The following is a 26,064-nucleotide window of genomic DNA, read 5'->3' as shown; positions in this document are numbered from 1 at the left end:
GTAAAATGACATTTGTAGGGTTAGTAGGGTTGCCACTTTTCGTAAAATATTGAGGTTTTTTTGTACAATAACTCCACTAGTTTTTGTTATGATCACGAATACAATTCTTTAACTGTCTCCGTGGCCGAACGGTTATCATGACTGCCACGTAGAGGTCCCAGATTCGATTCCCGGGCCGGGAGAAATATTTGTATGGCCTACATTATTTCTCTCGTGAGTTTGGGTGTAATTTGTGGTAGTCTATGTGTGTGTCCATGACACTCGCGACACAGGGTTTCCCTAGTGCGGGGTTAAGTTGAGTGTGTGCGTTATTATTAAAAAAAAAAAATTTTTTTGTAATCATAATCATACTTACTATCGACAACTTTATCTATAGATTGTGAAAGTGACCTACTTTTAATTTAATTTTGCCAAAAATGTCTGAATTGTGAATGTTACGGCGTTCTATTACTAATTGCGTTATTATGTTTTTTAATTCTTATTTTGACAGCTTCTTTATTATATCATTTTTGAGGTCGGTTTTGTTTAATAGAAAGTTATTATTATTTTAAATAATGTTTACGACCCAACTATTTTTTATTAAAGAAAATGATAATGTGACAACCCTACGCTCCGAATGACGTATACGTGCAGAAAAGACGGTAGTTGAACTACTTGTACGATGATTATACTATGGTTATAGGTTTCTTGTAGTTTGTGCAGAAAAAATACTCTTACAATACCCTACTGTCGATTATGAACTCATGATTATTTTGATGAAATTTCATACACATGGGGCTTGTCAACTTATGTCTCAGGGTGACGGATGCAGTGGCAGTGCCCCTAAGATCTTTGTGATTTAAGCTCTGATTGGCACTGCAACTGTCATGGACAAGCGTGTCGCTTACCACCAGTCGCATGACTTGTTCGACTTGTCACTTGGTATCTATGAACATTTTGTATGGAGCAGCGTTTTTCTGCCTGCCAGTACGGTAGGCAGATACTACGGATCTGCGGTTGTGCGTCCGATGTCGATTTGAATAAAATTTATTTTTTGTCTTTTATTTTTATTTATTTTTTTAATTTATTAGACTAAATAAAAAGAAACCTTTAGAATAAATTCTATGTTTTTAATGTGAAATGTTTTTAGCAAAATGGTAGGAATACCTGTATAGTTTTTTGTAATTTTAGAATATAATACATTGTTGAACGACACTTGTAAGTAATAATAAGAATTGTAAACTTCCTTTTCGCTGCGGTCGGTTTGGAAATGGTCAAAATAAGACTTAATCTTTCCTTTTTATATATAGTCTACTGCTTGACATGGGGCCTTTTTGAAGAACATGTTTTGCTGTTATGACCGACTGTCGCGCAGAGAAGTGCACTTATTATGTAAATAAAAAATATCACTTCCAAGTGTCGCTCAAGTATCGATAACATTAGGGAATGTAAAAAAAACGTACAAAATGTTAAATCTTCCATTTTACGGCTACCGGCAAACTAGGCGGCTGAAATAACGCGCGCGCAATTTTTCTCGATTGTAAATAGTATTTTTTTGCCTTGGTATGGCTACATATTTTAATGTTTAGCGATCGCGCGTAATTTTAGCTGCTTTTTTGTCGTTTGAATTTCAACCTTATGATATTTGGAAGAACATAAGTTCTACCTTAACCCGCGCATTTTGATACTATAGTCGGGCCATTGAGACAATGCCAATGTGTTGAATTTAACAAATATCAAGATTGTACTCTTGACGCTGTACGCCAGTCTTGAGGATATCTTTTTTTTTCTATTACGATTATTCAATATTTACAATGGCATCCAAGGCACGGGAACATAGTAAGAGTAGGCCATTTACAACTGTTCCTTTGGGTTAGATCTTTTTTAATAATAAATGTTTTAATTACTTTTTATTGAATGTCAGAATATTTCACCACCATCATCTTCAATTATTTTTCGAGTAATTACTCCACTAGTTATAATTGTTAAATTTTTAGTTGCTATAGAGCTTGTTAAAGAGTTCGTCCAGGGGTAGTGCTGCCACCTTATCTGCCGTCCACGAACTAAATTACGGCGAAGTGACAAATGGTCAAATCCTTTTTTAAAAACAGTTACAATTACTTAACGTGTTCGAGATATCGGAACCTACCCTAACGATGCATAGCTGAAATATCAGGAAACAATTTCAATATTTTGAAACTGGGTTATGGACTTTGGACTGTGGACTTTTATGGTCTCAAAAAAATATTTTATAACTTACGCGTTTTATTTAGTTAGTGGACGGCAGTTATCTATTTCTGCCGCCAAGCAGTAATGTCAGCATTACTGTGTTCCGGTTTTGAAGGGTGAGGGTGTTGGTGAAATTCCAGGCACGTGGGACTTGTCAACTTATATCTCAGGGTGACGGGAGCAGTGGTAATGCCCCTCAGGTCGCAAAGCTCATGGACAGGCGTGTAGCTTACCCGTCACTTGATATTCTAAAAAAAAGCCAAGATCGAATACTTTCAATTCTTTCCGGCTGGAGGACCAGCGTCCTCGCCGCACCGAGTCAGCAGATCTGTGCTTGTTGCAGATATTTGTTTTTTGCCGTAGCGCCATCTGCGCGAAATTTATGTAAGTTTTTCTTCACTCAGCCAGGCACCTTTACAGCTACCAGCGGCTGACTAGAGTTGTGGCTTTAATAATTTTAATATTAAGTTTATTGAATACCACGATGTTTTACCTTGATATTAATTTTTTTTTTGTGACAAGATCTTTTTTTTACTTTGTCTTTTTTTTACACTTTATCATTTCTTTCATTCTTTAATAGATCAAGAAATTTGTTATAAATTTTTGTGGACATAAAATATGGAGAGTGCATAATAAATGAAAACATTTTTTTATTCAGCTTTATGATGTGAAGTCTCTCAGTGGCTCTACTATGGTCTAAATCTTTTCCATATTTTTTTCGTGATTCGATTTCTAAAATTAAAAAAAGTACACGGAAACAAAATTACAGCAATTTTTTTTAAATGTACAAGAACAAGCGATCGTGTCGCTGACACCTTGCTCCCCGTTCACACGACATTGCACTGCACGTTTTTTGTAGTATAACACCCTAACCGAATAAACAGTAGCTCATATTACATTATAATAAAACCGTTCACACGTCGTTTGCACTGCAAAAAACGCACAAAACATTCACGCGCACATCGAATACAGCAAAAAAAACGTACAGTGCAATACCTTGTCAATGTTGGGTTGTTGTTTAAAATTTAGATTTCTATAATAGTAAAGTCAGCGTTTAAATTTATAAAAACAATTTTTTGTCCGCTGGTAGTGGCAAAATGAGGCCACTTGGTATCTTGACAAGTTATATTAGTAAATAAGAACGACCACTGTATATAAAAGTAGAATAGACTGTACATACGTAGTGCATATTATATACACAGTTATATGATGTTGTTTTATTTCTATACCCCTGTTGTTTAAATTCGTAGCAGTGGAGCTCCTTGTGAACATCCAGGGAAGTACTGCCACCTTGCCTACTTCATATTTCTGTTCCGCCAAGTGTGAGAAGTACTGCAAGCGTTAGTTGAAAGGGCACATGTGACATTTTTTCACCGACTTTAAGGAAAAGGTGGAGGTTCACGACTGCAATGGGTCGTAGACGAATGAAAGAAGTGGTTCGCGACAGTTACGAATCTTATTATTTATCACATCTTGATATTTCATTGAGGATCGAACTTAAACTGAGCCCACTACCCTATTGTCTCTAGGGTTTTTATATAAACAAAGACAGGATGGAATGTGACCGTCAGGATGGCTGGTCGCATCTGGCGTTGAGATTATATTCAAGAATTGCTACCTTTTCTAAATAATTGCTACCCAAGGGTAGCAATTATTATAGAAAAAAATAATTGACCAGCCATTCTGACGTCAAGTTGGCTGGTCGCCACTTTGTTCAGTATGAAGGGAGCAGATTTACCAGAAACATGTATTACCAATAATAGCTACCTTCACGAATTAAAGGTGTACGCTTACTATCTACATTAGTTAAAAAAATATAACCGATTGAAAATTTTACGAAGAAGTGCCTGATAAAATTAAAAAAGCAAAAGTTTTTAGTGCTTTATTGCCATAATACAAAGGCAGGCGTTGGTACTTGTTCGTACAGGACCATATACAGGAGCCTACAATTTTGTATAATTTGCTATAGAATGTATTAAATGTTCTAAGCATATTAAAAATGCGAAAGGATATAAAGTGCGGACAAATCCTTGATTGCAACCAAAAAAGACGTGACTAATCGCATTAAAAGAATTTTAAATGACGGGGCTAAAGCCTGTGGGGCGCTGGTTCGAATCCAGCCGGATGGAATGAATTTTTCTTAGTGTTTCGATGTTTGTCATAATAATTATAACAAATTAGTGGAGTAATTTCACAAAAAATAATTGAAGGTGATGGTGGTGAAATTTCATTCATTCAATAAATTTAAAAATTACAATTATTAAAGCGCCATCTCTTAGTCAGCGGTGGTAGCTGTGAAGGAATAAATTTCTCACAGATGGCGCTACGGCAAAAAGTCGTTAAAAACCAAAAAGAAAGATCTGCAACAAAGCATACAGAAAAATTAGTAAGGTCTGCTGGTTCGTTCCGTGGCTTAATTGGAATCTGGCACGAATTGCCTGAGGGTACAGGTTCGAATCCACACATAGACCGAATTAATTTTTCTTAGTACTTCGATCTTGTTCCTCCCGTCACTTGATATATTGTACAAAAAAACTTTGTTGTAATAATTATTAGTAATTTTTCTGAGTGTTCGATCTTTGTATTAATAATTATAACAAACTAGTGGAGTCATTTCACATAAAAAATAATTGAATATCAATTCAATAAAAATTTAAATACAATGAATAGCGACATCTCTAGCCAAGACTGATAGCTGGGAAGGTATCTAACTGGGTGACGAATATTCCTAGATTTCTCATAGATGGCGCTACGGCTAAAAAGTCGTTGAAAAAACCAAATACAAAGACACGACAGCAAGCGCGTAGAAAAATTTGTGAGGTCCACTGGTTCGTTCCATGGCTTAGTTAGCATAGCGTCTGGCACGGTATGCTAGAAGACGTCGGTTCGAAGGAATTTTATTAATAATTAATTATTAGTAACTTCACAAAAAATAATTGAATATCAATGGTAGTAAAACATCGTAACATTATGGTACCGACACATTCAATAAACTTAAAAATTAGAAAGAAACAAAATTCATTTTCAATTCAATATGATTTATTTCATTTTGTAATTTTTTTTCTATATGAAAGATGGTTGTGCTTTCCAATGCATAGTTATTAAATTTATCAGACAACTTCAATTCGGTGACCATATTACCTATTCAACATTTGTGTAAATTCATCTTATGTTTCCTCAACGAGGATCTTTCAGCAAACGGTCTGTTGCAAACATCACACGAAAAAGGCTTCTCGCCAGTGTGTGTCCTTCGGTGAATTATCAAGCTTGTTTTCAAGCCAAACTGCTTAGGGCAAACGTCACACGCAAATCTTTTCTCACCAGAATGTGTTAAATGATGATGTGTTAGTGTACTTTTTTCTGTGAACGATTTACCACAAATTGTACAAGAGTATGGTTTTACTCCAGTATGTATCCTTTTATGTTTTAATACGCTCCCTTTCTGTCCAAATCGTTTGTTACAAATGTCACAAGCAAACGGCTTGTCGCCTGTGTGTATTCTTAAATGTGTTATCAAATGATGGCGCTGAGTAAATTGGCTGTTACAAACGTCACATAAATACGGTTTTACTTCATTATGAATTAACTTGTGTGACATGTAATTCCATTTTCTTTTGAAATTCTTGTGACAAATTTCACACGCATAAGGTTTGTCAGAACTATGTGACAGTAAATGTCTTTTCAGTATCGTACTTGACACAAATTGCTTGTCACATAAATCGCATGGGAATGGTTTAACATCACTGTGATTTAAAATATGACGTTTTAAATAAGAATGTGAAGTGAATTGACGCCCACAGATGTGACAGGCGCATGGTTTCTCTGTACTGTGGGTAAATTTATGTCTTTCCAAGTCAGATTTCTTTCCAAATCTTCTGTCACAATAAAGACATAAATATGGCTTAGAGGCAATCTTAACTGTTGTATTATGGGTTTCTTTATGAGACTCACATGTAGATTTTCTTGTAAAACTTTTGTTACAAATCTCACATGAAAACGGCTTCATATCACTGTGACATAACATGTGACGTTTCAATATTGAATAAGTAGCAAACTTTTTGTCACAATTGTCACAGCAAAAAGGTTTATTTGTACTGTGCATGTACATATGTCTGACTAAATGTGACTTTTTATGGAATTGTCTTTGACAAATTTCGCAGATCAAATGTTTTTGTTGATGTTCGATTAATAAAGATTCTTCATCAAATCTTATATTGCAACATTTGCACATTAAAACTTTATCTTTGCTATGTACTTTTTGGTGCTCTAGCAATTGTCTTTGTGCATAAAATTGGTAGTCACACCAGGGACAATTGTAACACTTGCCTATAGCTGCACATAGATGTCTAGAAATTTGACATTCTAAGCTATAGTCATTTCTGCAAATATCACAATTAAATAAACTGTTGTGAACCTTTTTATGCTCCAGAATGTGGCTTTTGCCATTAAAATGTTTCACCAAAGGTCTTTTACATTTGAAACCAATTTTGCAAATATCACATTTGAATTTCTTACTCTCCTTTTCTGAGTCACTATCTTTTTGTTCCCTTTTCTTTGTTTTTCTATCTATTTCTTCTTTGATATTTAATTCTACATCTTTTTCTACAGGTTCTTGTTTCACAATGATGTCATAGTCCATGTGGTCTGCGTCGTAGTGGCAGTCCCTATCAATCTTATGCGGCAAGTCAGTCTGGGTTGATTTTTCTCTGCATTTCAATTCTCTATATCTATTCTCCATATATTTTTCTATAGTTTCAGCAAAACTATGTATAGTTTGAACACCCTTTTCTACATTTCTAGCTTTTGGTATACTTAAATTTAATTTTATATTTTGATTTTCTAAAATGTGCATTTGTCGATTCATTTCAAAGTTACTTTTGTAGTTTACTTCTTGAGTGTCTTTTGTTTCAATTCTTTCTGTACAATTTTTTTCTTTTATGCTAGTTTCCGGTGATGAAACTAAAGGATTTACTTCCATTACTTTAAACTCTTGGTATGATGATTCAATTCCTGAAAATAAATTGTCTAAGATTATTAAATTATTAAACAGAAAGAGAAAATTTATGAATTATACGTATATTAATATTTGAAGGCTTCGGGGGTCCGGGAAGGACCAATTTGGAACTTATTTAAATTGCCATTAATTTACAATACTATAGTACTATGTACTGTTTTTATATTATTAATATACAAAGATCGAACACAAAGAAAATTCCTACAATCTGATAGAACCCTAATTTGCATCTGCAAGGCAATCTAAAGTGTTGCCATTATATATTTGTGTTCAATCTTTGTATCAATAATTATAATAAACTAGTAGAGTAATTCGGGAAATGGGAAAATTCTAAAAGTCAGGAGTGACAGTATTAGGAGACGAATCAGGTTAATGGATGTGTTGTCAAAGATAGATCAGGTAAAATGGAGATGGACTGGGCATCTGTTGCGTGGGCCGGAAAAATGAAGCAAAGTAGTCACCAATTGGAACCCACATGATGGAAAACGTCGCGTCGCGAAGGGCGTCAAAGATGGGAGGATGAGCTGAAGCTAACTGCAGGATCTTGTTGAAGAAGAGTAGCTCCTGATAGAGCACACTGGAAAGCTCTGGAGAAGGGTTATGCCAAGATGCGCGCTGAGTTAAGAAATATAATGCAAAAATTTAAAATGCAACGTAAAATTATAGTGTAAAAATATCTCTAACTTAACTTAAAAAGGCTATAAATAAAAAGCGGAGTAATTTCACAAAAAACATGGTAGTAAAAAAGATAGTAGTAGTAGAGTAAGTATGATTGAATAATCACTTGTCCAACTCCAAACTAGAGAGACCAGAGACTGTAGATTCTGCCACGAAGCCGATGAAACTGCCCTTGAATGTATACACAACACTCGTAACTGGGCAGGCACCACTAGTGATGAAGAGACTCAGTCTTTTAAGGCCTTTTGAAAAACCTAGACTAATTTTTAACGCCTCACGACTAGTCTAGTCTTTTAACCCTCAAATCTTGAGTCATAAGATTAAAACTGAAGACTAATTCGAGTCGAAGTCTTTTAACCCTAGGAAGCTTAAAAGACTTATAGGACTAAAACGACTGGCGGCTCATAGCCTCGGGAGTCGCGAGTCATGAGCCGTATGGCGTGATTTTATTTCTACCCACAAGGTATTTTACGATTTTTTTGTAAGCAAATAAAAGTGACTATTTACTACATACTACTTTGCAAACAACTCGAGTCGTTTAAGTCTTTCAAGTGGTTCAAGTCGTTTAAGTCTTTTAGTATAACGACTGAGTCTTATTAATAAAAACTCGAAACCCCAGTCTTAATTTTTGAGTCGAGTCCTGTAAAATGGAGTCGAGTCGTTATAAAACGCCTTAAAAGACTGAGTCTCTTTCATCACTAGGCACCACAGCATTGCAGTAATGAAGAAGCAACACCAGCTTAGGATAAGGCCTCTTTAATAATCATAAATTCGTTAAATAAATTCTACCATCTAATAAAAAGAGCAGAACCTCAACATTTAATGGAATATGGCTATTATGTGGCTCAAAGAAGCCAATTTCAATTAGGGGATATTTAGCAGGTTGAGGAGTTCAATATTGTGTTGGGTGACCCGTTGGCGAAGAGGTAAAACTCAATACTCATATGTGAGGTCTTGTCTCTGAGTACGAAGCGACACGATATAGTAAAATAATCCACAGGGATTGACATCATAAGGCCGACATTGACACACAAGTGTTACAGGCCTTATTGAAAATAAGGGTGTCTGACAATCTCCATGCCTCGATTCTTAGTAGGACCAATTTGTGAAATGAACTTGACTTTTTTTATGATATCAATTGACGGGATGAACGAGTTGTGTGCCATGGTAAGCTACACGCCTGTCTATAACCCTTGCAGTGCCACCCGGTGCTTTAAATATCAAAAATCTGAGGGGCACTGCCACTGCGCCCGTCACTCTGAGACATAAGTTGACAAGTCTCATGTGCCTGTAATTTCATCAGCGCTCTTACCCTCCAAGACCGAAACACAGTAATGCTAACGTTACTGCTTGGCGGCAGAAATAGGTGAGGTGGCAGTACTACCCTGAGCGAGCTCTTTCACAAAGAGCTTTACTGTTACTAAAACTTAATTAACTAGAGTCGATTGGTTTGGGACTAAAGGAAAGAGAAATTGGAAAGATGAAGGCAGCCTAACACAGGGCGGGCGACCCTAATACGCCAAATAGATCACGACAAAACAACTGCTCATGGTCCATGAACCGATCGCCGTTCGAACATGCATAAAAAAAATTAGACAAATTGACGGTTTTTGAATGGATTCTGCATTGGGCTGAATAAGTCTTTGCCTAGTACCTAGTTGGGTCTGAATATTATGGAACGAGTCTAGTGGAGATAAAGCTACTGGTTACTAATTAGTTTTATGTCATTAAGGCTTAACACGTTCAGCGCCAAGGCCCTCAGAGGCAAAAATCGTGGGAATTCCATTTTTTTTACATTTAGTTTCTATTGGTTTTAATTTAGTGTGTGGAATAAATATTATGGACCCCCCCTCCCCCTGTGCCCCATTATTTGCATTTTTTCAGTATCAGGCAGGATACACAGGCCTGGGAGCTTTATGTCATTCATTTAGTTATATGCAGCTAAAATATAAGCACTAAATAATTAATGAGTGCAACAAAATAATAATTTATAAGTTTATGGAACTAAATTTGATCTCATTCAATAAAAAAATTGAGTAATTAAAAAAAAAGGTAATTGAAACAACATATTTCTTTCTTTTCTTTATTGAACTATAACTTCATAACTATCACAGATATTCACATCACTAAAATACTGAACAATTTGGGAGGGCTTACAAATACATGTCGGCCTAAAGAGGCAAGCTTTACCTGTGTATAGGGACACACTGATCTGGGACAAAAACATTGGATGTATATCGAGATAGACACATGTTGCTGAACGTGTTAAGAATTTGTATAGTGTGAATATTAGTGGAGAGTGGGCGTTGGCCTAAAAATAATGGATATTGATTGAATTGAAGAGGACTCATTCATAAGGCTGATTCCTCTGAGAAGAATGACCAAGAAATTTTAGGGGTTGCCTTGTAAATAAACATTTGTGCATATTTATCATTTACATTGTTTGTTACAATGATTAAGAACGACTACCTACTAATTAAATATTAATACTGATTGTTCTGAGAACATCGAGTATATAACCAGAAATAGAGACGAAATGTCATTTAATTTGTTTGAAAACCACTGTGACAACTGCGCTCCGATTGGCTAGCCCAAATTCGAAACAATTGATGGGCGTTGTCAATTGTTTCACTTTAAATTGACCAGTTTAACTTAAGTTTTGCTATAATGGACAAAAATTGCAAAATTACATTTTTCATATTTCATTACCAATGAAATGTGATTCCGTTTGTTTTGTAATTAGATGTTTTGCTCTTTTTCCCACACCACATAATGGAACAGCCCCCATTGTTAGAGATATTATCTTAATTACAACAAATACAGAATATTTTTTGGAATATACGGAGACATACACACAGGTCAGTTGTTGGCTCTGTACTATTTCAGCTTTCTAATTTGTGATTTCAGCGCAAACGAGAGTTGATATTTAAAAGTGATATAAGGCCCATTTACCTGATGAGTTGCCAGGGCTGGATGGCCCTTATTTGGTTTCTATTTCTGGCTATATACTCGATGTCTGAGAACAATGAGCAAGAAACACGATGGGTTCTTTCGATGGGCTCTTTGTAAATTAATATCATTTTGCAATATTTATTGTAAAATATCGTAAGTAGAACAACTTGAAACAGTTCAAAATCCAAATACTTATGCAAAAGCTGTATGGTGAATAAACGTTTGTTCAAATTTTTAAGTATAACATTGATTAATACTGAATAACAACAGGAATCATATTATAGAAGCTTAATATAGCCATTTAATGAATTTGTGTCTTTGTTAAGACGACCTTCAAGAACAGCCAACTTATAATGATGTTTAATTCTTACAAAGATTATTTTACATTCAATTTAGATTACGAATTTTTAAAAGAAAATGCTACAGTAAATGGCTGCCCATTGCCTTACGCGTGATCAAAATGATGTACCCACCTGAAAATCACTATTGTCGCGATAATAACTGTGAAAATTTATTGTAAATAGCAAATCTTGAAGCCAAAAAGTTATTTTACTTCTTTATAAATAAATACAAGTAAATAACATCGGTTTTAATTCACACAAAACCATTGCCTACATTTGTTTAGTAACAGTTTATTTTGTAATCAAAATTACAAACGTCAGTTCTAAAATGAAACAAGTAGAGCGTTGTATCTTTTACACATATCGATTTTCCAATTGCCGTTCTAAAAAAACATATCGGATTTCTTTTCATGAAAAAAAATGGCGGGTTTTTGTGGTTACAGTTTTTACGCAAACTAATTTTTAGTATAAGTATTAAATGTTTTGAGTTAATTATTTGTTGCCTGTTTATGCAGATCAATAGCATTTACTTATAACAATAATAACATATTTCGTGAAAATAAAATGGCGGGTTTTTGTAATTTACAGTTTTCTAAAGATTTAATATTTAGTCTATGGCTCAACTCACACTGGCGATGGCGCAGTCTGTTTTTCAACAACAAAGCTTGGACAACACAGAACAAAACAACAAAGAATGTGAACGCGAGAGCACAGGCATATATATCTAGATAGACGCCGCAAGTGTACGTACTTCGCGTGCCCAAAGTAAGTGGAATTCACTTACTTGCCGCTGCTACACTTCAGAACGCGCTCGACCGTTATCGTAGATAAACACCAGTCGAAAACGCGAAAAAATGCACAATTGTGCCATTATAAACTGCATAAGCACCATAACTGAGGGCAAACGGGTAAACAGGGACGTTTCCTTCCACGGGCAATTGATTTTGTAATCAGAAGATGCATAATTTATTTTAAAAACAATTTCATTTGGTTTTGTATGAGTTTCGAGAAAACAAATATGCAACCGAGTGTATGCCTCATGTTTGTAATACATTGCGGCTTTTACTTGATGCGATATACTTATGATCCTTTGTTAATACGCCATTCATATTGAACGAATGCATTTTTGTATAATGCATTTAGTTTCGTGGTACGGCCGCTTGTACATTTTTTGGTCCATTTTAACGTTTAATGATATATACGTTAGGCAATACTGTTCTCGATTCTGATCGATTTTGTAAACAAAGGCACGAAAATTATGACCTTTAATATTATAAAAATATTCTGTTACTCTTTTCTTTTCGTCATGGTTGGACGAAGGTGGTCTAGTTTTTTTTTTTACCGTGCGGTGACGGATTAGAATACAATTCACCGCCCCTCTCTTCCCGTGGGTGTCGTAAGAGGCGACTAAGGGTTATTGAGCTACCAGCTGCTCCACTGGTGGTAGGGCTTGAAAACACGGCTGGTTAGTGACCACCGTGCGCATGATGGAAAACCCGCCAAGTGTTCGCTAGTCGGATGCGTTCCGGGATCAGTCAGCGTACAACCAGAGCCCGAGGCAACGCTGCCGCGACATTTGTGGTCTGTGGAGGCTTCCGCCGAACCAGTGCCAGGACAACTGCATTGATCCGCCGGCCAGGGAGACCCGTAGAAACGGTTGTTCCGCTGGCCGCCCGCGGTACAGTACAGGGGCCCAAGCGTGCTTAACCAGCTCGTGAGGCTGCCTCACCATACCGCGCATAATCTCGGTGTGGTTCGTCGTGCCGGTTGGTGACCGGAAGGTGGGGTCCCGGCGGCCATTCCCGGGGGGGTTCGGGGGCCCTTCCGTCCGGCGGATCAGCGCAACTTGTCTGTAGGCAAGTCTCTGGGGAAGCAGGCCCCGCGATTTGACCGCTTGTGTCGCGGCACTGTTTTCTCGCTTCACGCCTCTTTTTCCCTCCAACATGTTAGCGCAAAGTACAAATTTCGGTCGTACAGCGGTGCACACCCCCACCACTAAAGCGCTCTTTAAGGTGGAGTTCACGAACATTCGAGGACTCCACAGTAACATCCACGCCGTCCACCAACATCTTGAGACGGCTCGACCAGAAATGCTGTTCCTTACGGAGACGCAAATACTCTGCCCGGCTGACAGCAGCTACTTGAATTACCCTGGCTATATGCTTGAAGAGTCCTTCAAAGCGAAAGCTGGGGTCTGCTTGTTTGTCCGGGCAGATGTTTGCTGTCGCCGTCTGCGTCATTTGGAGGACCCCTCCTTCTCCATCCTTGGGGTACATGTTGACCTGGGCAGTCATTGCCGTGTCTACATGTGCCTCTACAGATCCCACCACGGCGACATGGAGACAACTCGTCTCATAGACCACCTTACTCGGGCGGCAGATGACGCGCAGGCGCAGTTTCCTACAGCGGAATTGGTGTTTTTAGGGGACTTCAATGCTCACCATGAGTCGTGGTTAAGTTCCTCTAAAACTGACCATGCTGGAAGAACTGCCCACACATTCGCTCTCACACACGATTTAACCCAACTGGTAAACCAGCCCACCCGGATACCAGATAGGGTTGGTGACGCGCCCTCTTTGTTGGACCTTCTGCTGACGTCTCGCCCGGCTGGATATCGGGTGGAGGTCCAAGCCCCTCTGGGCACTTCGGATCACTGCTTGATATCCACTAAAGTGGCAACGTTACTGCCACCACCACCAACTGTGGCTAAACGCCGCATTTGGCATTATGCGTCGGCAGATTGGGACGGTATGCGAGACTATTTTGCATCCGTTCCTTGGCGGCAGCGCTGTTTTAGTGAGGTGGATCCAACAGCTAGCGCGACTGCCGTTGCTGATGAGATCTTAATCGGGATGGAATACTACATCCCGCATTCGGATGTCGTCAGTAAAGGGAGGCGCAACCGCTGGTTCAACCGCGAGTGTGCTGTGGCTGTTGAGAACAAACAGACTGCATACCGCGCTTGGATCAAGGGTCGAGCTTCAGACGATCCCAATACGAACTCACTTAAAACAGCCTACAATAATGCCACCAGGTCTTGCAAAAGAGCGTACATCAGAGCGGATGCTCAGCGCGTCGCACGAGTTGGCCAAGAACTCCTGACGCATCCCACTGGTAGTCGTAGTTACTGGCGTCTGGCCAGAGCCGTTGCGTCGAACTTCTGTCAGCCCTCGCTGCCCCCGCTGAGATATTCTGACGGCAATCTAGCCCACAAGCCGCAAGATAAAGCCGACCTCTTGGCAAATCTGTTTGCGGCTAACTCCTGTCTCGACGACTGTAACGCACAGCCACCAACTCTACCTCACTGTGTCTACACGATGTCTGATATTCGTATCAGACAATGCGATGTGCGTACGCAGCTGCAGTCTCTCGACGTCCGGAAAGCTAGTGGTCCTGATGGTATCCCAGCGATTGTACTTAGGAGCTGCGCAGCTGAGTTGACCCCCGTGCTAACGCGACTGTATCGTCTGTCACTCTCTTCAGGTCGTGTGCCGGACTCTTGGAGAGAGGCTAATGTGCAACCAGTTCCCAAAAAAGGCGACCGATCAGACCCGCATAATTACCGTCCCATAGCCATTACTTCCATAATATGCAAGGTTTTAGAGCGGATCCTTAACAAACAACTGACCCAATACCTAGAAGATCACTCCATAATTAATGATCGGCAGTATGGGTTTCGTCCGAAACGATCAACGGGTGACCTTCTAGCGTACTTATCGCATATTTGGGGTGAGGCTATAGACAAACGTGGCGAGTCGTTGGCTGTTAGCCTCGATATAGCCAAAGCGTTCGATCGGGTCTGGCACAAAGCTCTTCTCTCCAAGCTCCCGGCGTACGGTTTGCCAGCCCAGTTATGCAGCTGGATTGCCGATTTCCTTCGTGAGCGGAGAATTCGCGTCGTTTCTGACGGCAGCATTTCGAGGTTCGTGAATGTGAACGCCGGCGTACCGCAGGGATCCGTCCTATCTCCCACGCTTGTCCTTCTGCATATCAATGATATGCTTCCACTTGGGAATATTCATTGTTATGCAGATGATAGCACTGTTCATGGGGGATATCACGGATTCCCCGCAGCTGGGCGCGCCGATACTGACAGAGAGCGATCTAATCTTGTCGGTGAGCTCAATAGGATATTGGACCTCATCTCTGCATGGGGATCTAGAAATCTTGTTGAGTTCAACGCCAAGAAAACACAGGTTTGCGCGTTAACAACAAAATTGTCGCCGTTCCTTCCCATGCCTTCTCTGATGAGCACAGCACTCTCACCTCAGAGCAGTTTTACCTTGCTCGGTATGGAAATCTGCTGTGATTTGAATCCAAGGAGCTACATCGAATCTGTGATCAAAACAGCCTCACGGAAACTCGGAGTCCTGAACAAGGTGCGACGTTTTTTCACGCCGGACCAGTTATGCCTGCTGTACAAAACACAGGTCCGGTCTTGCGTTGAGTATTGTTCGCACTTGTGGGACGGCTCCGCCAAGTACCTACTCGATGCCTTGGATAAATTACAGCGTCGTGCTACTCGAATTATAGGCGACGAAGAGGTCTCATCACGCCTTGAACCTCTGCAACTGCGTAGAGATGTTGCATCGCTTAGCGCCTTTTACCGCATGTACCATGGTGAGTGCTCTGAAGAGCTGTTCAACCTCATCCCCCCTTCCCCGTTCCTGCTTAGAAGCACGCGTGCTGGCCTTCGTAGTCACCGTTTCACTACCTGCCGCATTCCATCGCGTACTAAAAGGTTTGGTGGCTCCTTTCTCTGCCGCACGGTTGACAAATGGAACTCCCTTCCGGCACATGTCTTCCCTCCCTCTGGGGTCCTTCAAACGAGGCGTGAAGAGGCATATTGTAGGCAGGCAGGGTGGAGGTGGCTAGTGCAGTGAGGGTTTCATCGCTGCACTAGGTTCCTTCGCGTTTGGATACCACTTTCCACTTAACATCAGGTGGAGTGGAGTCATTTGCCTGTCATGTATAAAAAAAAAAAAAAAAAGTTTATCCCACCTAAGATGCTATCCAAATTTGCAGAGTAGCGGTACCTATATACAAAATGTATGTTCGAAGTCGATTAAAAATTAAAGTCTTAATTTTTTTTAAGTAATCAACATTTTTTTAGAAACAAGTAAAATAAAGGACTAATCTATCTTATTCTAGTATTTTTCTACTATATTAATATTATGAGTAAGTACTTGTAATCAACAAATACTTAAACAAAAATTATTCTATTTAGAATCGATTAACTGAATGGAATACGCGTGTTTACGCGTATTCCGTTCAATCAATCGATTTAGAGCTAGCGGAAGGAGGTTTCCATCACTAAATAGTTCTTGTGACGCCATAGGTCGCGTCACGATTGTTATCGTTGGACGACTGTCGTGTCTAGCCTGTTCCCATATCACGACTATCTGTCGTGGACGATTTTTTATCGTTGAACGACTGTTGTGACTAGCTGTTCCCACTAGATCGTGACGACAATTTATCGTTTCACGACAGCCTCCTTGCCCATCTCTGGCTACGACCCAACGCTACTCGCTTAGCAGCAGAGGGCGCGGGATACGAGAAGGGAGGGCAGGGAGCAGAATATGTGCGGACAGCGATAAATAAAACGTGACGACAATAGGAGCTGCGACAATCTGTCGTCACGTTTTTATCGTGACGTTTTTTTATCGTCTGACAACTGTCGTTCTAGCTGTTCCCACTGTGACAGTTCGTCGTTGTAACGTTACAAGTCGTGAACGACAGTTAATCGTGTCGTGCTATATGTGAACAACTTCATTTAAATATACAAGCCACGACACTGTAAACTGCACGACAATCTGTCGTCACGACATAGTGGGAACAAAAAATGTGGCACGCTTGATTTTCATACGAATTGCTGTACTTGCGGCGTCTATCTAGTTATATGTTTGTGCTCGCATTAGTGCGCACACAGATCACGCGGATCACAGTGTGGTCGGCGTCTGACGCCTCACTGCGCTCAAGTGACACGCATCGACGCTCTGCCGCATCCAAGCGTCGATGCGCGTCGACGCCCGTTTCCATATTTGCATAACACAAATTTGTACTTCAATAATGGGAAAATAGAGATGAATATACTATAGGCGAAAAACATGACGCGTCGCGACGCTTCGACTCTGCGCCAGTGTGAGTTGAGCTTAAGTATACTACGTTTTGAGCTTCTTATATAATTATTTGCTCTATATTTTTAAACTATTGGCTTTTTTATAACCAATGCTCAATAAATAATTATCTCTGTTTTTTCTCGAAAAGTGTGAATGATGAACACAAAAATACATAAATTGTGCTGTCAAGCAAGAGCGTCGTAAAGCTCGGCACTTTGAACTGTTCGTAAAGAAATAGAGTTGATCTAAAACTGAAGTGTCAAGTCTGTCAAGTGCCTTGACCGTGTATGTACTTATATTACAAACTATAAGATTAATGTATACGTTGTTTGTACGTAAATACAGTACCTACGTTACCCTCATATTATGGCTTTGTCTTATGGTTGATAATTTCGAAAGCCTATTGCGTAACAATAATTAAAGCTGTAAGCGCATAATTACACGTAAATCGGTAACAACAACGGGACCATGAACTCCCAGTTAGTTGTTCTATATGGACCAGGCCGGAGATCGCACCCGGAACCTCAGAGATGGTGACACCTGTACCTACACTGGTGTGCAAGACACTTAACAACGAAAGTCATCTACATAAAGAGGATAAGTACAAAAAAAAAATTATTTGAAACTTATAAATTTTAATCATAAGGAATTAATTGATGCATATAATAACCACATTACTTTATTCTAAAAACAAAAAATCAACTTAACGAAATCGTCTTACATTCCCAGTCAATTAAGTTGCTTGTTTTTAGTGAACTGACAAGTTCAAGTTTAACTCTGTTCAACTGTAACCTTTGTAAATTACTAGTAATTAAAAAAACGAAGTATTTAACTAGATTACATTTAACGTATAGGATTTTAACACAGCATTGATATTGGCCACGTATGAAGATAAAAGGAAAATATTGAACATATTTTTGTCGAAACTAAAAAGTACTTAATAAAAAAAATGCATGGTGAGTACTGTACAATTGCTATTGCACAGTTAAGACACTTTGGACTTAAGAATTTAAGATTCGGAAGTGACAAGCTCTTAACTCTGCTCTGCTGGATAAAATTCAATTTGTAATTGATGTTGACACTGGCACAAGGCTTGTGGCCGCCATAAAGGAAATAATGATAACCCTGTACGGCCGACACAGCTTGTAACAGAATGCAGCAACAAAAAATTGCATGGCGGTAACGCATGATATTGTAAAATTATTTTCTTATAGCCTCTCGGCAATCTTCGTGCTTCTTCTATCGTCGGAGTTCTATCAGTTTCCCTTTGCACTTGATGCAGACTGGACATGCTCAATCGACTTGGAAGCAGACAGAGTAGCTACTACTCTTTATTTTGTTACCATTGTATATATTTTATAGATTGAAGAATTTATAATTTTTATTAAGTAAACATTAGTAATTTTTATTATAAACAAACCAAACAAACACCACTAAAAGAGAAAGGAGAGCTACGAAAAACGGTTCTTTCAATATTAACCAAACCAATCGTATTAAAAATTATTGCCATTTGCCATTGCAACAATTATTGCCATTACAACAATCAAATGATTGCCTTTTATGAGGTGAATTTATGTTTATAAAAAAACCTTTTATATTTTTGTTTAAAATTGTACGCACATACATCTTTACTCCCCTAAGAACAAACAACAATGGTTATTATTAACAATTGTTTAGGTTACTGTTCTTTTTACTCTAACTTATTATAAATTGCAAACTTAACGTATTTCGAATTATTTTTTTTATAGTATTTTGTACAAGAAATGTTCTGTAATTTATTTAAAAATTAATGTTTGCTATTTAGTTATAGAGGATAAAAATGTGAGGGTTGTATTTCTATCCTTAATAGAAGACTTCAACCTTGTATAAAAAAACTTGATCACTTTTTAGAAACCATATCTGCCAATGGTACGTATTGGTGATGCAGGAACAGTTATTTAATGTTCTTACGTTTCCGCAATGAAATACTATTTAGGTTTCTAAGTGCGGTATTGTCACGTTTCATTTTCTTATTTTTCGAGTTGGCAACACCTTTCATATCTTTATTTTTCATAGCAACATTTTTGTTCACAGCTTTACTTACTACCTTAGCATTCTTCTTAATTTGACCTTTTCGTTTAAGATAAACTTTATTTCTTGTAGCGATCGTTTGTATGTTTTTAGTTTTGTTTCTTGTTGTATTTGTATTCGTTAATAATACAGGTGAACGAAACTGTTTTAATGAATTATTTTTATTTACTTCGTAATGATCATTTGTTATTGCAGCTATGTTAGATATATCTTGTGACGAATTGTCGTAATTTTTTCGTTTTCTCAATATTTTTCTAATATCTCGATTAATTTCCATATCAGAACTATTATTTTCTAGTTTCGCTGTAACAAATTTCTGTAGACAACAGTTATCCTTTCTATCGGCATTGTCTAGTCCGGCATTATTCGTATCATCATCGCAAACGTGCTTCTTTCCATCCTCAATTTTATTATTTTTATCACTGTCAACTTCACCCTCTTGTAGCTTTCGTATCTTTTTTACAGAGCCATGTTTTCTCTTAGCTTTTACGGATTCAGCTTGTGTACTTTTCTTTTTATTTTTGGAAAGTATAGCATCACTTTTTACGATTTCATCAATTGGCTTTCCGGCTGTCTTGGCACACCAATATGTTCTATGTTTATAGTAGTCATAACGCAGATTGAATTTTTGTCCACATTCGCATAAATAATCACAATGACTAGCTTTGTGACGTATAAAACGAGATTTTGTAAGAAAATTCTTCTTGCAAACATTGCAACAGTATTTTTTTCCATGCGTCACGAGGTGCATATTTAATTTAAACTTCTGCCCGAATACTTTGTCGCAAATATTACAAGGAAACTTCTTCACATGCATGTTTAACATATGTTTTTCAATATGCTTTTTATCTTTATATCTTTTCTTGCAAACGTCACAAAGAAAAGGATACGCTTTTATATTTTCTTCACTGCAATTGAAATTCATGTGTTTTTTCAAGAGATTCGCGAACATAAACTTCTTATTACAAATTTTGCAATCGTAATCTTTTTTATTTGTATGCCGTTGTAGATGTAACTGCAATTTGCATTTTCGAGAAAACTTTTGACTGCAAATATTGCACTTAAATGGTTTCATTCCCATGTGTCCTATGATGTGTCTTGTTAAGTGGTGTTTATCACTGAAAGATCTTTGGCAGTAATCACAATAATAAGCGTGAACGTGCCGAAGCGCAAAATGATGCTGCAGCATATGACCGAATGGGAATTTTTTGTCACATTTTGTACATTCAAATTTCATTTCTTGGTTTTTATCGTAGCAATACATTTTCATGTGGAAACTTCGAGTTATTGTTGACGTGAATTGTTTATTACACTTCTCGCATGGATATAAATTCATTGCTTTGGTTACATCTATGTTTTTTCTGCAATATCCCGCTTCATGTCTCAACCGCGTTTGTAGAGTCGCATATATATTCCCACAAAATGTACATTGGTATTTTTTACCGAATGGCTCATCATCCAGTCTTCGTGCGGAATCAACACTTGTACAAACGCTTTTAATTACGTTTTTACCATCATCATCTTTAAGATCACTCGATTGTATTCGAGGGTGTTTCTTTGTATTGAAATATTGTTTTTTGCATCTGTTTTTTGTATGTTGTACTTTCATAGTACAGTCAACTTTATGTCTATTAAAACTTATGAAATTGTTGAACCTTTCTTGGCACACCTCACAATAAAATAGTTGTTTTCGAGGGTGTTTCCTCGTGTTGAAATATTGTTTTGAGTATCTGTTTTTTGCATGTTCTACGCATATCGTACAGTAAGTTTTATGTCTATTAAAACTTATAACATTGTTGAACCTTTCTTGGCACAACTCACAATAAAATATATAATTCTGGGTTTGATTTTTCATAGCATTCCTTTTATGTTGTAAAATAGAGATGAGCGATATTTTATTAGATGTCTCTTTAATAGGATTGCAAATCTTGCAGTAACAGAACCGTTGTTTATGGTCTGAGATGATGTGTCGACTTATGGATGTATATGAGCAAAATGGGAGCTTGCATTTTGGGCAGTGAAATGTTTTTTTTAAACCTGGAAACAAAATAAAATACGTAAAATGATGCAGTAAAAAACATATACAATTTAAATCGTGCCAAATTCTTAAATACCCTTATAAAAATGATCAAAAAGAAAGCAGTACTTAGGTTATTTTAGTTTACACTTTTACTAACGCTTATGTGGGTTGCCTTTGTGCACATGTGATCAATCACTTTGCTATTTCAGTAGAATACTTTTAAATTGAATTGAATTTAATGCTAAGGTGCATTAAATTCAATTCGATTCATCAATTTATTATTACCTGAACATTTGATTGCATCCTGCACAGTATCGCGAATTTCAGGATCAACGTCTGATAACTCTGAATCATCGAAGATTTCTATAACTTCTTGGTCATTTTCTGTTTTTCCACCATTTCGTAAAAAATCTTCACATTCTAGTAAGCCTTCGTCCAAAGTTTCCACTTCATAGTTATCATTATCACTATCATTAATTAAATTTATCAATTCTTGTTTAGCCGTTGATTTGTTATGAATATTGCTCGTTTGTGATATACCTTTCTCTTCCCTAAAATTGTCGTTTGTATTTCTTTGAACACTTTGTGATACAGAAATATTAGAATTAGTAATCAAGTTTTGAGTATCTGTAGTTTTATTGTCTTCAGGAGCAAGTAAAATCTTAGAATCATTTTCATTGTTCTCTTTCGGGTCTGTTGTTATAGCTATATTACTAGAAATAGGCGCTACTACCCGTTCACTGCTTTTCTCTTTCGTTAAGCGTACAATATTCTCTAGTGAAATTAAATTTTGTCTTGACAACTCTTGATTTTCATTTGCATCAAGATTTTCAGGTTTCAATTCTACACAATCAACATTTTCAACTTTTGGTTTGACATAGTTCACGTCTGATGGCAAAATGGAGACAGCGATGGCTTTATCTTTCTCTGGGCAGTAATTGTTACCTGAAATAAAAGTAAGTCGTAGGTCTATTGGGAACTAATGAGTTTTGTGAATGTCACGTACAAATACTTGTTTTTATAAGTTCCAGTACATGCAATGCAAAATAATGTTCTTGAAATGTCTTGATACCTGAAGAAGAACGGTGACCAAAACAAGTGCACGAAAGAAAACACAATGTGAACACGGTGACACTTTCTTTTTTTTTGGTTAGAACCGTGTTCAGCGGTAGTCATTTTCCAGTTTATTACAAGGTAAATAGAAAAGTCATATTATGTTATATTAACAAAACTTACCTTTACTTTGAGTGATAGCGGCTTCGGTCTCCTGCATTAAACGCAAATTGTTATACAAGTCTGCGTCAAGTGATTCTGTCTTAATTTCAATTTTTATCGTATCTTCATTTAGAATTTGATTTTGTCTGGCAACGTTTGTCTTTGCAACTGAAATAAAAAAATATTAAACAGTCAAGAGCACATCAATTTGAAACTTTAAAATGTTTACCGTTCTTATCATAAGCGGCATAAAGTTGAATTGAAATCTTAAGTGTCAAGTTTCACGTGTCCTTGATCCTTGATAACGAACTAGTGGAAGTGAGCGTATTCTTGTAGCCATTGTTATGATATATCTAACATAATTAACTTTTGTTGTACGTCAACGCTTGCTTTTGTCAAACATGTGCTTTACTAAGTAAACCAAAATTATTTGAGTTATTTATGGTTTCCTGTTAGCAATAATAAAAATGTGTCCAGTGAAAGCGTTAACGATAAGTGTTATTTTCAATAAATTAAACATTCTATAACTGTTATTCTAAATATTTGATAATTTTGTGTCATTATGACAAATAAAAAGCACCTATATTTTATTGATATTAAAGTCTAATATTCTTTTATTATTTCCACATAATTGGAAATTAAACTATTTTTATGTAAATCGCGAATACTTTTTTTTCCGTTGTTTCAAACACACCAACGTTTCGGTCCCTTTACAGATCCCATGGCCGCGGGCTCACGGGAAACACATTTATTTTAGTGTCGAAGTGTGTCCTGTCCAGCAACTCAGTACTCGCTTGACATCTGTCAAGTGGACCAAAAGTTGATGTTTATGGGATTCCTAGCTTTAAGTCAGTTACATAAGAATAACTGAGCGATAGTGTAGTGTTCATTTATTCAGATTATTTATTCACTTGTCACCGGTAAGAAGTGGATAGTTATTTTCGGCAGACTGCAGGTGAAATTTTAGGTTAATACTAAAGCGACTTGAAATTTTATTCTTTGACCAATATGGTACTTAATCTCACCTTATGTCTGTACTTTCAGTTTTTTTAACATACTGAATAGTATATAACATTAGTAAAAAAGAAGTAAATAGTAGCATTGACGTGTTCTTGAGAATTCATGAGAAGTGTGGGTGTAAATTCATACTAAGTGCATTCCCTTACTGCTCTAACCTAGGCATCGCTCGTAATAAGTATATATATAACATAAATTCGCACATACATAATTTGACTTGCCGTCATAGTAACGTTATATTTTGTTTTGACATTAATAAGTTCGTAAGGAACTTCAAACTTTTTGAGGATAATTTACTTTTACCCCTAAGGTATCTAAGACATATAGCTAGTTTGCTATCTTTTAATATTAAGGACGCTGTTATAGAAGATATAACACAGTCCCACGACAATGCTCCTACTTTAAGTAGCAACAGTATACATTTTACTAACCATAATTTAAACTAAAAAACACGACAACAGAAAAGTCTAATCGTTTCCATGTAGTACATCAAAATATTCAAGGCTTTTCTGGCAAAATATTAGAAATAAGTCTTTTTTTGCACGATATTTCCGTTGACGTGTTTTGTGTTACAGAACACTGGCTGAAAGATTACGAAGCCATTAACAATATAGAAAATTATGTAATAGTCAGTTCGTTCATAAGAAAGAGCTTAAGTAGAGGCGGATCCATGATTATTATTAAGCGTAACTTAAAATTTAAAGAGCGTAAGGATATCACAAATCTTTCTACTGAACGAACTATTGAGATTTCATGTGTGGAATTGGATCAGTTTGTCGTCTTATGTGTATACAGGCCCCCCTCTGCTAATTTTAACGAGTTTGAATTAATTATGGAAGACAGTTTAAAGCGGATTTTTCCAACCAAAAAAAACGTAGTAATATGTGGAGATTTCAATGTAAACCTGTTGGAAAACTGTTCTACTTCTGTAAGACTCATTAATTTATTTCAAAGTTTTAACTTGATTAATCTTTTTTTAGAACCAACTCGCATTACTGCCTCCTCTTCTACTTGTATTGATAACATCTTTTGTAACACAGACGCAGTGTCTAAATCAATAATAAATTGCTTAAGATCCGACCATAGTGGCCAATTGGCTACTTTTAATTGTAAAATGAGCAAGAAGGTAGACCAATTTCTCTGCAGACCGATTACCACAGAACGAATAATTAGATTTCAAAATAATATCGGCAACAGTTTAAATTCCCTATCCCATATACCGGAGGATCCAAATACTTTATATAACACGATATTTGGTTTAATTAAAAATGAATTTGACAATATATTTAAATCGAAAACATTAACTTTCCATAGAGAGACTAAATTCAACGACTGGGCAACAGTAGGTATTCATAAGAGTAGGTCTCGTTTGTATGAGCTATATGCTATGAAAACTTATAATACTAATTCCAATTTCATAGAATATGTTAGAATTTATTCGAAAATATTTAAAAAAGTTTGTGTAGCTGCTAAGGTTAAGTTTCACAGCGACAAAATTAGACAATCGATAAATAAATCTAAAACTACTTGGAGCATAATAAATAAAGAGTCAGGCAGGGTTAAACTACACGATAGAGATATAGTTTTAGAATTAGACAGCAAACTTATAAAATCTAAAGATAAAGTAGCCCAAGCTTTTGAATCGTTCTTTTCGGAAATTGCTGTGAACACTACAAAATCATTAAATTCCTCCCCTTCACTTGCTATTGATCTCCTAAAGGAAAATGTTAACGTTTGTGGCAGTTTATTTAATTTTCGTCATGTTAATCCACAAGACATCATAAAAGCTTTTAAGTCAATACATGTTAAAAAAACTGAAGATCTCTGGGGCATATCAACTAAAGTTATAGACTCAGTTATTAATCTCATTTCCCCACAGTTAGCTGTAGCTTTCAATAGGTGCGTTGACGAAGGTGTTTTTCCCGATTTAATGAAATACAGCAAGGTTATTCCCTTATTCAAAAGCGGTAGGAAAGTTGATCCTAGCAACTATAGGCCCATTTCAATTTTACCAGCTTTAAGTAAAATATTCGAAAAGGTTATGCTAACTCAATTACTGTCCTTTTTCGGTAGGAATCATATTTTTCATAGTGAACAATACGGGTTTACTAGTGGTAGATCGACTAGCGATGCGGGGGTAGCGTTACTAAGACACATCTTTGATGCTTGGGAAAGGTCCCAGAACGCTATTGGTGTTTTCTGTGACCTCTCAAAGGCATTTGATTGCGTTGATCATAATACTCTTATTAGTAAGCTGGAACATTACGGTGTAAATGGCAAGGCGTCGAAACTTGTCTCGTCATATCTCAACGGTAGAATTCAGAAAGTAGGCATAAATGGAGCGACTTCTTTGGGTTCTCCAGTAAAAATGGGTGTTCCGCAAGGCTCAATACTTGGACCTTTCTTATTTCTGATTTATATTAATGATCT

At 37.1% G+C, this 26,064-nt stretch overlaps 2 protein-coding genes across 2 annotated transcripts in view; both read right to left on the bottom strand.

The window, feature by feature from the left end:
- Window positions 1-5,279: 5,279 nt before the first annotated feature.
- LOC113228365 (gastrula zinc finger protein XlCGF46.1-like) lies at window positions 5,280-6,946 on the bottom strand. The gene has a single exon (XM_026461638.1). It carries the CDS (start codon window positions 6,944-6,946, stop codon window positions 5,354-5,356), a length of 1,593 nt encoding a protein of 530 aa, XP_026317423.1. The 3' UTR covers window positions 5,280-5,353.
- An 8,787-nt stretch (window positions 6,947-15,733) lies between these two features.
- The window catches only part of LOC113228364 (zinc finger protein 235-like), a gene marked incomplete at its 3' end in the record, with an annotated part of 12,016 nt that continues 1,685 nt past the window's right edge, over window positions 15,734-26,064 (bottom strand). Inside the window, exons 2-5 of the mRNA XM_026461637.1 lie at window positions 22,639-22,785; window positions 21,688-22,347; window positions 19,552-21,419; window positions 15,734-15,778 (exon numbers count right to left, since the gene is read on the bottom strand). Of these exons, the coding sequence (XP_026317422.1) occupies window positions 15,734-15,778; window positions 19,552-21,419; window positions 21,688-22,347; window positions 22,639-22,785 (2,720 nt within the window). The remainder of the gene's footprint in view (window positions 15,779-19,551; window positions 21,420-21,687; window positions 22,348-22,638; window positions 22,786-26,064) is intronic.

The sequence above is a fragment of the Hyposmocoma kahamanoa genome, unplaced genomic scaffold (assembly GCF_003589595.1).
Source record: "Hyposmocoma kahamanoa isolate Upper Pololo Valley unplaced genomic scaffold, ASM358959v1 228, whole genome shotgun sequence".
Classification (NCBI taxonomy): domain Eukaryota; kingdom Metazoa; phylum Arthropoda; class Insecta; order Lepidoptera; family Cosmopterigidae; genus Hyposmocoma; species Hyposmocoma kahamanoa.
The sequence above is the reverse complement of the archived record's forward strand: the minus strand, read 5'-3'. Positions and strand labels throughout refer to the sequence as shown.